Consider the following 14,691-nt stretch of genomic DNA (forward strand, 5'->3'; position numbering starts at 1 on the left):
GGGGGGGGGGGTCATGCATATTTACGATAGGTTATAAACCTATTGTTAACTAGACAGCACAGCTTTTATTTGGTATTTCTGAAAATGAATCATCTCACTTCTCATACCTATCAAAAACTACAAGAATCAGATTAAGTCAGCACATAAGAGAACTTTGTCACAAAGTGATGAATGCTGTCTAACAAAAAATTTAAGGGAATATCTTGAGTCACTGGGAATGAACTTAAAAAGTTTGGCATTGGGCAGGGGGGGCACCTGGGGGGCTCAGTAGGTTAAGCATCCAACTTGGTTTCAGCTCAGGTCATGATCTCACCCTTCTGTGAATTCAAGCACTGCATCGCTGCTTGGGATTCTCTGTCTCACTCTGCACCTCCCTCGATCACGCTCGCTCTCTCAAAAATCAATAAACTTAAAAAAAAAGTTTTCCTTTCTGAAATAGCATTGCCAAGAAGATTTTTTTTTTAAGATTCTAAGAAGCGCATGCTTGTTCATCTACCACTTGACTAGTAATCCAGTTTGGCCTTGTTGAGACTCACAAAGCCGACTTAGAATCCCAGCCATATGCTCTTTTACTATTCTCTGAATCCTTTCAGTTTCTTCTTTTAGCCATAATCTGACTGGATAAATATGGGTTTTCCTTATTTATCATGAAACTCATTCCCAACTTTATTTTCTGCTAGAGGAATCTGCCCTTCACGGTGAAAAGTACTAACCACGCTGCGCTGCTCTTGTTTTCTTGGAGGGTGAAAATGGGAGCTTATCCTTCCTTACTACCTTTCCTCCCCCTGAGAAGAGACTAGATGAAATCTTTCCTTTTTTTTTTTTTTTTAATTTTTTAAAATATTTCCTTTTTGAGAGAGAGAGACAGAGCATTAACAGGGGAGGGGCAGAGAGAGGAATCACAGAATCCAAAGCAGATTCCAGGCTCTGAGCTGTCTGCACTGGGCCCAGCAGGGGTCTTGAACTCAGGAGCCGGGAGATCATGACTTGAGCTGAAGTCGGTCGCCCAACCGAACGAGCCACCCAGGCGCCCCCCGCGCCTTTGTTTAAGTAGAAGGCAGAGATGCAAACTGTATGTAGAAACTGCAAATACACGTCGGTAACAGCAGTCTCGAAAGCATCTGGCTCGTTTCCACGCATGCAGCGGGTAGCGCCTGGCCACCATGGCTGCACGCCTGGTCAGCAATTTGCTGCACTTGCAGACACTGCCGAGCGGTATCACGTCCCTTATCTCACGTGATTGTCACAACCACTTAGAAAGGCAGAGCAGGGAAACCGAATGAGACACAGAGAAGGCACGTTAGAGAGCTAGTAACTCTCAGCGGCTGGGCTTGAACCGAGGCGGTCAGAGATTCGGGTCTCCCTCCCGTCAGGGTCCCCCGCAGTGGGGCCCCGGTCCTGATGCTGTTCGGTGGAAGCGCGCACACCTGCGCGTGGGCAGGACGAGCCAGCCAATGAGGAAGCCGCATCGAGGAGGCGGGACGGGGAAGCTGCTAATGACAGAGCCTGCCCGAGAGGGATGCAGCTAATGAGGGCCTCTTGCTGGAGAAAGACGGCCGCTCGCCCAATGAGAGGCTGTGACCGGCGGGCTGAAGGCGGAACAGCCAGTGGGGCGCCGGGGCGGGGCGGCGAGCCCAGCGCCAACCCGCGAGCGACCGAACCCCGGCGTGCAGCCCGGATCGCCGCCCGCCATGGCCCGCGCTGCCCGGCTCCTCGCCGCGCTGGCCGCGCTCCTGGCCGCCGCCGCCACAGGCGGAGATGCCCGGCCCAGCAAAATCGGTGCGGGAAGGACAGGGTGGGGGGCTGCGCGGGGGAGGGCTGCGAGGGAAAAGGGATCGCAGCAGGGAGCTGCCGGGTGGGGGAAGGGGAGGGAAACTGGGCGAGGGAGGGGTCTTCCGGAGAGGAGCTGGCTGGGGAAGAGGCGAGGGACTGAGAGTGGGCGAGGAAGGGGACCGGCAGTGGGCAAGGTGCTGATCCCGGGTGGCGTGGGCATGTGGCGACGCCTGCCTGGGGCTGGAAAAGAGGCTCGGGGCAGGACTGGCCACAGATCTCACCAGAAGGTCCACGGACAGTAAGCATCTACAGTGGACCTGGCTCTTTGCCAAGTGCCCCGATGGATGACAGAGAGGACTGGGTGTGGGTGATGTCATTCATGAATGAAGGCTTATTGAGGGCCGTCAGTGTAGCAGGCACAGTGCTCCGTAGCTCCTGTCTGGAGGAGAGACGGCGCAATACAGGGAAGTCGGTGGTAAGGCCGAGAAGGTACCCTGATAGGGAGAGCATTTCCACCCACCCCTTCAGGCCTCTGGGAGGCCTCTGGAGGCTTCCTAGGAGTAACATCTAAGCCAAAACCTCAGGGAGAATAGGAGACCGAGCCCGTGGTAGGTCTAGTGGAGATAGATTTGTTGGACGACAGGGAAGAACTTTTAACAGCAGTCATCTTGGTTTTTATTACAATGTTTCATTTTGAAAAATTTCGAACATGGGCAAAGTTGAAAGAACTGGATATACAGGGATCATCTATGTACTCGCCACCAAGATTCTGCCTGTAGCAAACTGCTACTGTACTTGCATTATTACCTAATTATCACCCACCCATTAACTTGATGCATTTCAAAATAAATCGCGGACATCGGGGCACCATGCTAAATACTCCATCGTGCATATCACTGGCTCGAGTTCCCTATTTGTTTGCAGTTTATTTCTCATCACAGTTGTCACTTTAACTCTACATGACTCCCAAAGATGTTCAAGCTCCCTCACATATAAAATTCCCACGGGCAGAGATGCTAGGCTTCTGGTGGGGGGCGGGGGGGTGGGTACAGAGCCCTACTCCACGAAGCTGCCCTCTCTGTACCCTTGTTGGCAGGGAAGCATGTCCCGCGGGAGCACCACAGACTTACTGGGCTAGGACAGGACTAAGGCTCCTTTGGATTACAAAACCACAGCTCAGGCCATGAAGAGGTAAGACAGACAAGCCTGCCAGGACTGAGAGTTTAGGGCTTTCCGGGGAGAGAGAAATCCTGAGAGCTAGAGGGGTTAGAGAAGGTGGATTTTGAGCCAGGCTTCGAAAGATGGGGAAGTCAGGCAGGCCGTGTCTGGAGGTGCGGGGCCCTCCCCCATCTCTCAAAAGTGGGCAGCAGAGTTCGCTGAGTCTTTCCAGCTGGCCCTGCCCACCTGGCCCCAGGGGTCACCCAGGGCAGGACGCTGGGCAATGCCAAGATGCCCCGTAGCTTTTTTGACTGTCCTTAGCTGTCTGACAAAAGCTTGACTTCGCCCTTGGTGATTTGGACTCTACACACGAGAATGAAGAAACTTCCTGTGAGGAGGGCTTCACCCTCGGACTGCTGGGGGGTCAAATCTGAATACCTCAGTGTGGCTTTGGACCCTTTAAACGCCTCACCCCCGACCCCCCCTCCCAGTTCCACATGCCCATGTCACTGTGGAGAGTGTTTCTGCTGCCTGGCAAAGCCGACTGTCCAAACGTTATTTCCCCTGTGGAGCCTGGTCTGCATATCCTCAGGCAGAATTCACTGCTTCCTCTTCAGGATTCCCTGGAACCCTGTTGCTTCACTTGGTCACACGTTGTCCTAGCTCATCGTCCATGAGTCTGTCTGCCCACTCCCTGCATGAGCTCAGGAGGACAAAAGCCTTGTTTGATTCGCTTGTGCCCCAGCACATCTTACCATGGACTAGAGAGTGGGCGTCAGGTTGTGGGGGTCGGATGAGCTGGTTCTCGATGGGGTGAGCTCTTCCGCTTCCCTATAGCCCTGTGGGCGGCTTCCAGGCTTCGTGAGAGTAGTTCCTCTGAAAAATGGGTAATTTGGGACTCCGCCGCAAATGGAGGGGAAGGGAGCACACCGCTTTGTAAAGGTTAAGGGCATTCTTGAAAATGGCTTTGTCAACACTGGAAAGGAGGAAGTGGTTTGTTTTTTTCAAGATGCAGCAAATCCTTCGCTTTACCGCCTGCCAGGATCTGGGGGCATAGTGAGCCGCGCCCGGTCCTTAAACGAGGAGAGTGGAGGATAGTGTGCAAGGGCGAGCCCCGGGGTAGGAACGTGTGCTGCAGGGATATGTGGGAGTGACACCTGACTTGTCTGCGGTGAGCCCGGCAAGCCAAGCTCCAATTACAGGCGGGGGCCACAGAAGCAGCGAGGTGAAAGGTGACAGCATTCCTGAGCAGCGCAGGCAAAGGCACAAGTGTGAGACAGGCAAGTCAAGGCAGACAAGAAGGTGGAGTGTTGGGCGGTGGGGCGGGGAGTAAGGCCGTGGAGGCCAGATCATAAAGAACCCTGTAGTTTTGCCTTCTTGACAGGAGCTGGTGGTCCGTCATGGGTCCAACATGGGTCTAGTGAGGACAGATCACACCAGATTTGTCTCACTTTCTTTTTGGACCGAGTTCCACAACTGTCAGATGAGAGGGAACCTGTGTCTCAGATACGTGGTGGGCAAACAGTGTGGGTGGTGTGGCTATCCAGTTCCATAGCCTCACAGCTGCTCTGCTGGCTTTGCACCGTGCTATTCAGCATTAGCATCGAGATTAGGATCTGCCTGGACCGTGGATCCTAGGAGCACCTCAGAGCCCACGTTGCCAGTGAAACGTTTTTATCAGTGACTTGGATGAGAACACTCACGGCATATGAACCAAGTTTAGAAATAGCAGGAAGGCAGGAGGCATAGGAAAGACAGTGGATGATAAGATCCAGAAAGACCCCAGAGCCGAAACTTTGGAGCAAGACTCCAGACCAATATAGAGTGCCCAGCATGGTAGTGAGCAACCCGTCACAGGGTGTATTCCAGTCTTGGCAAACACAGATGTAAAAGAGGTTTAAGTGCCAGGTGGTAGGTTGCATTAGACCAGTCGTTGGCTGACGCCTTCAGGAAAGGGCCAGAGAATAAACAGTTTAGGCCTGCCACCATAGCATGAAAACAGCCATAGACCCACTACAGAGAGTGTGGCTGTGTTCTGATAAAACTTTATTTGCAAAAACAGGCGTGGGCCTGGATTTGGCCCATGGGCTGTACTTTGCCGACCCCTGGGTTGAGTTTCCAAACACTGTTCTAACCTAACAGTACCTGTCAGTGACCAAGTTTTCACCAATTCATAGTGAAATAAAAACGGGGACAATATAACGAGTTTGTGTAAGGTTAAATGTATTCTCTTTAAATGATCCTCCAGAATTTTGAGATTTCTTTCCTGCTCTTTGTGCTGCCAAGGTGTCCCTTTCGTGACAAAAGGAGGGTTACTAGGTGACGGTTTTCAGGTTGTCCTTTGCTCTTTTTTGATAGCTTTACTAAACACTAGCTGCAGATTTCCTTTTTGAGATGGCATAAGCCGATGAAACGCAAGGGCCTGGGAGCCACCACCCAGGAGGCCACGAGGGTGGCACCTGTATCCTCACGGCCTTGCTCTCTGTCTCTCCCCTCGTCTGCCTCCCGGGCCTGCTGACAGCCGTGGTGGGGGCCGGGATCGGGGGCTCTGCCGTGGCCCATTTCCTCCAGCAGCACTTCGGCCCCCGGGTGCAGATCGACGTGTTCGAGAAGGGGACCGTGGGCGGCCGCCTGGCCACCATCTCAGTCAACAAGCAGCACTATGAGAGCGGGGCCGCCTCCTTCCACTCCCTGAGCCTGCACATGCAGGACTTCGTCAAGCAGCTGGGTGAGTGCACCGTCCCGGGGCTCCAGCACACAGCGCCCGAGGCTGGCGGCAGCCTTTGGGCTCTTTCCAGATCTCCCCGAAGGTCAAGGCTGGAAGGTCACGTAGCCCAGTCTCCTCGTTTTACAGATGGAGCAGCTGAGACCAGGGAGGGGAAGGCACTTGCCTGAGGTTACGCAGAGAGTTAGTTGCAGAGCCCGGATTAGAGCACAGGTTGGACTCCCGGGCCAGTTTCCTTCCCTTTCAATTTGCTGCCTCTCAATAGCCATAATCTTATGGCTTCCACATGCTGTGTGCTTGCCAGGTACCCAACATCCTTCTAGGCGTAGGCATTACCTCACCTCCAGTCGTCCCTCCTGCAAGACAGGGGTTGTATCTCCTGAGGAAACGGAGGCTCAGAGGGTGTCTACACCTTGGCTGGGGCCCCGCAGCTAATGAGTAAGAGAGCTGGATTCAACCCCAGCAGCATGTAGCAAAGCCACAAAGACATACACTGTTTGACGCACAAACTCGGCTTCTCAGAAGGGATCCCGCAGGTATACTTGAAGATGTGCTAAGTGGCATGCACACAGGGTTATTCATTACAGTGTTGTTTGTAGTAGCAAAAGGTTGAAAATATCCCATGTCCCACCCACTGGGGTCTGAGAGTAAATATTAAATAGCCAGCAGACAGTTCAGCAGGCAGATTGAGGAAGTCCTTTTTGCCCAAGTATAGAACAATCTACAAGACACAGTACGTCAGGATGTTGCAGAGCAGTGTGTGGAGGGTGGGGGGGGGAGGAGGAAGAACCCCCTAGATATATACACGTATGAGTGTTTGCAGAAAATGTCTCTGGAAGGATGCTGAAGGAATGTTGCCCTTGGGATGGGGGAACTTAGTGGCTCAGGGACAGGAGTAGGAGGGAAATGTACAAAAACCTGTGGCTTGGGGCAGGTCTATAACCTCTAAGCCTCGGTTTCTACATCTTTAACTGGGATGCTGTCACCTGTTCTGCCTCTTCCCAAGCTGAGAGAGGATAAAGTGAGATGCTTAAGTCTCAGGGCTCTGTGAGCTGTAGCATGTGGAAGCTTGCAAAGAGCCGTGAGTCCTTCCAGGCGGTCTTGGTGTTCAAGGCCACCGTCCGAGAGCAAGCCCTGCAGCTGTCAGCCCCTGGACATTCCGGGATGACATCTGAATTTCCCTCCCTCATGACTGAGTGGATCCCTGTGGGAAAAAAAAAAAACTGAACTGGCATATTATTTACATTGTCACGTCTTTATTGACTAGCCAGCCCAGTGCATTCATTTACTGTTTTATTTACTTTTTTTTTTTTAATGTTTATTTATTTTTGAGACAGAGAGAGACAGAGCACAAACGGGGGAGGGGCAGAGAGAGAGGGAGACACAGAATCCGAAGCGGGCTCCAGGCTCTGAGCTGTCAGCACTCAGACAGGGGCTTGAACTCACGGACCGTGAGATCATGACCTGAGCCGAAGTCGGACGCTTAACCGACTGAGCCACCCAGGCGCCCCTCATTCACTGTTTTAAACAAGCAGCAAAGATGAACAAACTGTAGAGTTCATATTCCCTTTAATGGAGCCCGTCCGTTTGCATCCTTCAGGAGGACCCTGCGTTTTGCTTCAGGCACCGCTAGATCTCCTTGGGGGCCCCGTGAGAGGGACCTGAGGGGCTCCTCCCTGTCTCCTCAGGGCTGAGGCACCGGCGAGAGGTGGTGGGCAGGAGCGCCATCTTCAGCGGGGAACACTTCGTGCTGGAAGAGACGGACTGGTACCTGCTGAACCTCTTCCGCCTCTGGTGGCACTACGGCATCAGCTTCCTGAGGCTGCAGATGTGGGTGGAGGAGGTCATGGAGAAGTTCATGAGGTACAGCGGGGCAGGCCGCAGGCAAGGCCTTCTGGAGGGAGGGAGGAAGAGAGACGGGGAGGGACCCAGCTGGACTGTAAATTGTCGAGAAGGAAAAGGGACTTCCTTGCTCGCGTGTGAGAGCCCCGCACAGTGCGGGGATGGGTCTCTGGTGTTGCCGCACTAGCATTCCTTCCCTCCGCTGAACTGGTGATGAATTAAGAGCCTGGGTTGCAAATACAGCCACCTGCAGGGGGCGCACCAGGGATGTAAATGAGTGCAATAGAGAGGGGGCAGAGAAGAGGAGGGAGCAGGTGCCCTGAGGAGCAAGGCCCCACCCAAGGGGGCAGCCAGCTGTGGCTGCGTGGCAATGCTGACCTCATGTGGCGAGATCTTCCAGTTTTTTGGAAGAAGCTAGAAACCCAGAGTTATGTGTGAAATCTGGTTTTTCAATACATGCAACCAATTCATCTTATAAATAAGCAAAATGAAGCATGTATAGGCCTCACGCAGCCTGTGGGCCACCCGCTTACAAGCCCTGCTCTCCCCCAGTTTCCCTATCTAGAACAAGCTCCTTTTTTCACCACTTCCCTCCTCCCTGGGTCCCGGTCTCCTCCCCGACCCCTTCAGATAATGAGCACAAGTGGTCCAGTGTCACTCTGTCCACTTCCCACAGTTCACCCACTCGCCGGTTGGCACCCCAGCTCTCCGCTGTATGTCCTCCCCGCCTCCTGGCCCAGAGGCGGTCATTCAAGGTGGCCCCCTGGCCTCCTCCACTTTCCCCACCTCCTCAGCTGCGCCTTTCATGGCACTTCTTATATTTTCCAGGTGTCCCCCAAAGGTTATGTCCTTACCCCTCTTGTTTCTTCTGTTTCTCTCCCCTGTCAATTTTACCCAAACCGACAACGCTGAGTTTTTTCTTTCGCGGGAGAGGAACTCTGTCTGGACGTCCCATTGACGATCAGAGTCAACACGGTTACTAAGTAGCCCAGGCAGAGGCAGCGTTTCAAGGACCAGTACCTCTGGAAATCTACCAGCAGATGAGTCCCAGCAACCGCTAGTCCCTGAGACCGGGAGGCGGGGAGATGTGGAGGGACGAGATGGGAGCTCGGGGCTGCGTGAGAGCCTGTTGGATGGAGCCGGACAGGAGGCCAGTCTGGGCTAGCACAGAGCATGATGATGTTGGTGTGAGACAGGCGCCATCGGGTCCAGTGTGGCCCCAGAAGCCAGCGCAGAGCCAAAGCCGCTGCAGACGGGGCAGCGTCTGTGGGGGCCGGCTGTGGCCCACACTGCCCGTCAGTCGTCCCCCCAAGTGAGAAGTGGGCTGTGCCCTCACAGGGGTGCCGGAGTCATCATTTAGCAGAGCCGTGATGTGAAGCCAGGTCTAGTGGGATTCCAGGGTGTCCGCCCCACCCTCTGCACTGTCGCTGTGGCTGGGAAAGGACCGTCAGAGTCAGCAAACGGGCCGAGTAATCAGCCTTCTCTCCCCCCTACACGGAGAGGAGGGGCAGGTCCCTGCTGGGGCTCTCGGGTGCGGTGAGCCAGCAGTGGGCGGTCAGCCAGAAGGCCTTTCGGCACAAGGGCTCCTCTGCATGTCTTCCAGGATCTATAAGTACCAGGCCCATGGTTACGCCTTCTCAGGCGTGGAGGAGCTGCTCTACTCGCTGGGCGAGTCTGCCTTTGTCAACATGACCCAGCGCTCCGTGGCCGAGTCCCTGCTCCAGGTGGGCGTCACTCAGCGCTTCATCGACGACGTCGTCTCTGCAGTCCTGCGGGCCAGCTACGGCCAGTCCGCGGCGATGCCCGCCTTTGCCGGTGAGCCTCTGGCCCTCGGCCTGCCTCCTGCCCTTCCCCTGGCCCACAGCGCCCGGAAGGGGCTGGGCTCCCCGTAATAACCTCACTTTTACCAGGCCTAGTTGACTAAGCACCTTATTGCCTCAACCCTATTTGATTCTGGCCATCAGTCCTCCAGGCTGGCAGGAGATAGTGTTCGCCCCACTTCTCAGATGGCGAAAGGAAAGCTGAGATCTTAGGTCCAGTGTGTTTCCACCACTGAGTTTCAGGAACTGCCCCACTGGGACCTCGGAGCCCCCGGGTACTCCTCCGTCAGCACGTCTCCTCTCCCCAGCTCGTTCCTGGGGCCAGGGGGCATGTTCACGACCTGCGCAGGCTGGGTCCATCCCTCCTCCTAGGCTGCTGACATGGAAGGTTCAGGTTCATGGTCCTCTTCTCGACCACTCACGCTTCCACCCGCTGGCTCCCGAGCATGACCTCCAGGACTGCACATTCAGCAGGTGCCTCCACTGGGAGGCCTGGAGGGCACTCAGCGTGGCCAGACCTGAACGCCTGACCCTTCCCCTCAAGCCCGCCTCCCCTGCGGTCTTCCCAGCTTGGTTGGTAGTAGCTCCTCTGTGTGGCTCCAGCCAAAACCTTGACTCGTTCTTTCTCTCATGTCCACCACATGGTATGTCAAGAAATCTCATCTGCTTTGCCTTCCGCATATATCCAGGGTCTGGCTGCTTCCCACCGCCATTTCCTCCCTGACCTGGATTACTACAGGTCTCCCACCAGGCCCCTCTCCCCGCCCTCCTGCCCCCTTCCCCCTGCGGGCTCAGCTGCAGGATCCTTTTAAAACAAAAGACACATCATGTCAGGCCTATGTGTAAAACTCTGTTAAGGGCTCCCGCTTGCCTTCAAGTAAAACCCAGAGCCCTTCCAGTGGCCTTCAAGGCACCGCCTGGCCTGGGCCCCACCACCTACCTGCTCATTCATCCCCGCTCCAACCACTCCGGCCTCCTTTTCATGCCTCCAGCGTTCCAGACACACCCCTATCTTGGGGCTTTTGGGTGGCCCTCCCTCCACCTGGAACATTCTTCTCTGGTAAACTCTTGCTCCCCACCATGTCTTTGTGCAGACGTTCCTTTTCATGGAAGCTACCCTGCCACCCCACTCCTGCCCGCAGCAGGGCCAGTCCCCCTACCCTGTGGCCAGCAGCTTCTAGCTGTCTATTTAATCCACTTTCATCTCTTCCCACTAGGAGGTAGGCTTCCCAGGGGCGGGAAGCTCTGTCTCCTTTGTTTACTGGGTATCCCAAACACTTAGAAAAGGGCCTGGACCATTGGAGGCACTCAGCCCGTTTTTGTTGGCTAAATGAATGAAAAGGTTTGTACTTAGCAAGTACCTCCCACGGCCGCCGGGCTGCTGTTCCTCTGGCTGTTGGCATGGTTACCTCCCTCCCAGCCTTCAGGTCCTGCCAAGTGTCCCCTCAACGAGGCTGTCCTGCTCCGTCTTCCAGTACTTGTGTGTATCCTTCAAGATACAATTCATATACCACACAATTCGCCCCTTTATTTTTTTTTAAGGTTTTATTTTTAAGTAATCGCTACACCCCACGTGGGGCTCGAACTCACAACCCCGAGATCAAGAGTTCAGTCACCGACTGAACCAGCCGGGTGCCCCCAATCCACCTATTTAAAGTGAACAATTCAATGGTTTTGAGTGGTGTAGCCATCATCCCAGTCAATTTTGGAATACTCTCGTGGCCTCCAGAAAATCCCATAACCATGGCCATCACTTCCCCAGTAACCCCCTGCCGTCTAACCCTGGACAACCACAAATCCACTCTGCATTTCTATGGATTTGCCCCTTCTGGGCGATCTGTGTAAACAGAATCTTACAATCTGTGGTCTTTTATAGCTGGCTCTTGCCCTGAGCATATTTTGACTTCAGCGCATTGTAAAGTTTGTTGTATTTGTGGGTGTGTGTTTTCTCTCATTGTCCGTGTTGGGAAAGTCGGGCCTGAGAGGGAGGGCTCAGCGGGCAGAATGGTGCTGGACTCTCCAGCCACACAGCCCAGTGGTTCTGAGAACCCACTGGCCGCTCTCCCCCGCTTTGCCTAGGAGCCATGTCGCTCGCTGGGGCCCAGGGCAGCCTGTGGTCTGTGGAGGGAGGCAACAAGCTGGTTTGTTCCGGTCTGCTGAAGCTCACCAAGGCCAATGTGATCCATGCCACAGTGACCACTGTGACCCTGCAACAGACAGGTGAGTGAGCAGAGCACGGGGTGTGGCCACTCCATTCCTAGACCCGTGCTCACCTCCACCACTCTGCCCCTACGCCCTGGTCTTTGATCTGCGGGGGAGTGGTTCCAACAGACCCGTGGAAAGCCCCGACACTGCCGAGTGACGCCAGAGGGCACTGTCGTCCTGAGTCAAATGTCAGAGCCAGAAAGCTGAGACTTGCCTTCATCTAGCCCAGTTCGTTTGACCACGGAGGACTTCGAGCCACAGCCTTGCCCAAGTTCCTCCAGCTAGTCCACAGCAGAGCTAGAGCCAAAGCTCAGGTCTCCTGACTCCCAGTCCAGTGCTCACCCTGCAGCCACACCGGCATGGAAAGCCCAGGACCCACCATCTGGACAGCCCAGGTGCACGGGAGTCTCATCCCCTCAGCACTAGGCCCCAGGGGGAGATCAGTGGGTAGAAACCGAGAAATAAATCGACTTCTGTGCTCTATTCTCTCTCCTTCCAGAAGGGAAACCCTTGTACTATGTAGAGTATGAGAACGAGGTGGGCAATGGCTCTGACTTCTATGACATAGTGGTCATCGCCACCCCCCTGCACCTGGACAACAGCAGCAGCACCATCAGCTTCGAAGGCTTCGACCCGCCCATTGATGCCGTCCAGGGCCCTTTCCAGCCCACCGTCGTCTCCTTGGTCCATGGCTACCTCAACTCTTCCTACTTTGGTTTCCCCGACCCTAAGCTTTTCCCCTTTGCCAGCATCCTCACCACGGATTTCCCCAACTTCTTCTGTGCCCTGGACAACATCTGTCCCGTCAACATCTCGGCCAACTTCCGGCGGAAGCAGCCTCAGGAGGCAGCCGTTTGGCGAGTGCAGTCCCCCAAACCCCTCCTCCGGTCCCAGCTGAAGACCCTCTTCCGCTCCTATTACTCGGTGCAGACGGCCGAGTGGCAGGCCCACCCCCTGTACGGCTCCCACACCGGCCTCCCGCGCTTCGCCCTCCACGACCAGCTCTTCCACCTCAATGCCCTGGAGTGGGCGGCCAGCTCCGTGGAGGTGATGGCCGTGGCTGCCAAGAACGTGGCCCTGCTGGCCTACAACCGCTGGTACCAGGACCTAGACAAGATTGACCAGAAGGATCTGATGCACAAGGTGAAGACTGAGCTGTGAGGGCTCTGGGGAGATCCCGGAAGGTCCATCCCCGCCGATGATAGATCACCCCCGCTAGCGGCCACGGTCGGGCAGGCTGCGCTCCCCCGCCAGGCCTCGCTCCGGCCCCTCGTGTGTCAAGCTGCTTCTCCTTCCGGCGTGGGTCCAGGTGGCCCACTCTCTGCCTCTCTGTCTTAAGGACTCTCACAGTGTTTGCTTCTTTTTAAGGGGGAGAATGAGAGAAGGGAAGGAAATTCCAGCCCGTGTATTCATTTTATTTATTTTTTTTAAGAAGAAATAAAAATCCACCCTCTCCAGCTGCTTCTGATTGGGTTTTCTAACTAGAATACGGGGATCATTGGGAGGAAATACGGGGAAAGAACTATGAACCAGATTTCTTTATTGTTTTTCATTGCCTACTCCCAAAATGTGTGTGAGGCAATACCTACAATGAAATACAGGTACCAGACGGTTACAAATAAAGTAGAAGGGAAGATCAGAAAACATCAGACATGATCAAAGCTTCCTCTGTACTGTGCGCTTGCTAGATGTGAGGCGCTTAGCTGAGAACTTACTAGACACCAGCCAAGCCTCTCAGCAACACTGCATGTCGGGAGACATGACTGTGGTAGGACCTAAGGAAGAGATGGTGACCTCAGTGGAGCTCTTGGGATAGCTCTGAGCTTCCTGACATCCAGTGGGCAAAGGGAAATATACCAGGCCATAGGAAGAGAAAAGCTTTTCCTCGGCACCTGGAAGAGTTGGCCATTGTGTCCATTATGCAAGGGTCGAAGAGTGATACAGTGGACCTTTCTTGCAAGAATACCGGTTCCTAGGTGGTGGAGGGTGGTCCAAAAATATCCTTCAAGTAGATGGAGGCCCAAATTGGCTTTGAAGTTGTTTTTGCTGTGCTGAGGTGATGGTTGTGTCAGTGAAGAAGACGGTGCCTTTAAAGTGCACGTAGCGCGTACCTGTCGGTTATTATAGGAATTATGAAGCTGGCGCATCGGTAAGAATGTTCTACCTCTGGTTGAAGTAGTAGAAAACCAATCTTAAAGTGGCTTCAGCAATAAAAAGAGGTTTTATTGGTTATGAGAGTCCGGGCACAGGGCAGGCATCAGCTCTGTGCTGTGCCAGCGCCATTTTTTCTCTCCTGGTCAAGGATGGCTGCCAAGAGCGCCCAGGGGCAGCGGTCTCGCACGACTGTGAACACAGTCGGCTCTGGGCCAGCTGGGCAGTGGGCCCCTGCTGAACCAATTCTCTGTGACCGAGCAAATGCCGCGTGCTAATTGGTTTAAGACTCAGCTGCTGGACCAGTAATAGGGACACAGGGGATGAGAAGAAGCTGATTGGCTTAGAAGAGTCAGGTCCCTCCCCTGGAGCAGCCTTATCCAGACTACAAGTTAGGAGAAGCGGAAAGGGGGTTAGAGAGAGGCACTCTGTCAACCACGTGCAGGGTGGGGCTGTGCCCTCCCCCTCTTCTCAGGGCCAGTGGAATCAATATGTAATGACATCCTTTCATGGTCTGTGTTTGGAATGAAGATGCCACGGGCTGTCCTATTGTAACTGATGGTCATTGGTATTGGACCAAGGCCAGTTTCAACCTTGTCCCTGGTAACCATCCCTCCCTTGCATCCCTAAGGAGGTGCGCACAGAAGAGGCAAACGAGGACAATTACATCTGATCCCCAGTCCTCAGCTGGGACTTTGGCTGGTTCTTCAGAAACTTCCTTTATCTGGGTAGACAGGCCTGAACAGCTCAGAACCAAAGCAGGCCAAAGTGCCCATGCTGACAGCTGGCCCGCTTCCCCGAGTCCAAACCTGAGAACTGGATCTCACCACCTCTCTGCCTACAAGGAAAAGCCAGAGATTCCTGAAGATAGGAGACGGGATCATAAGTTCCAGCAGGAAGCCTTGGCCCCAGGGCCCACCCCAGCCTTCTCAGACCAGGACAGAAGCCCCCACGGGCCCACAGCCCTCTGGGAGAAGAGAGAGCATTTGCAGAGACAGCCCTATAATTTGCCAAACA

General features: G+C 54.5%; 1 protein-coding gene across 1 annotated transcript; it reads left to right on the forward strand.

Moving 5' to 3' along the window:
- Positions 1–1,627: 1,627 nt before the first annotated feature.
- Positions 1,628–12,980, forward strand: PCYOX1L (prenylcysteine oxidase 1 like). The gene is made up of 6 exons (XM_025924680.2): positions 1,628–1,779; positions 5,453–5,659; positions 7,345–7,519; positions 9,102–9,313; positions 11,398–11,538; positions 12,023–12,980. Exons 1-6 carry the CDS (start codon positions 1,692–1,694, stop codon positions 12,682–12,684), a joined length of 1,485 nt encoding a protein of 494 aa, XP_025780465.1. The 5' UTR covers positions 1,628–1,691; the 3' UTR covers positions 12,685–12,980.
- The last annotated feature ends 1,711 nt before the right edge of the window (positions 12,981–14,691 follow it).

Source organism: Puma concolor, chromosome A1 (genome assembly GCF_028749965.1).
Source record: "Puma concolor isolate L17-30 chromosome A1, mPumCon1.1.hap2, whole genome shotgun sequence".
In the NCBI taxonomy this organism is placed as follows: Eukaryota; Metazoa; Chordata; class Mammalia; order Carnivora; family Felidae; genus Puma; species Puma concolor.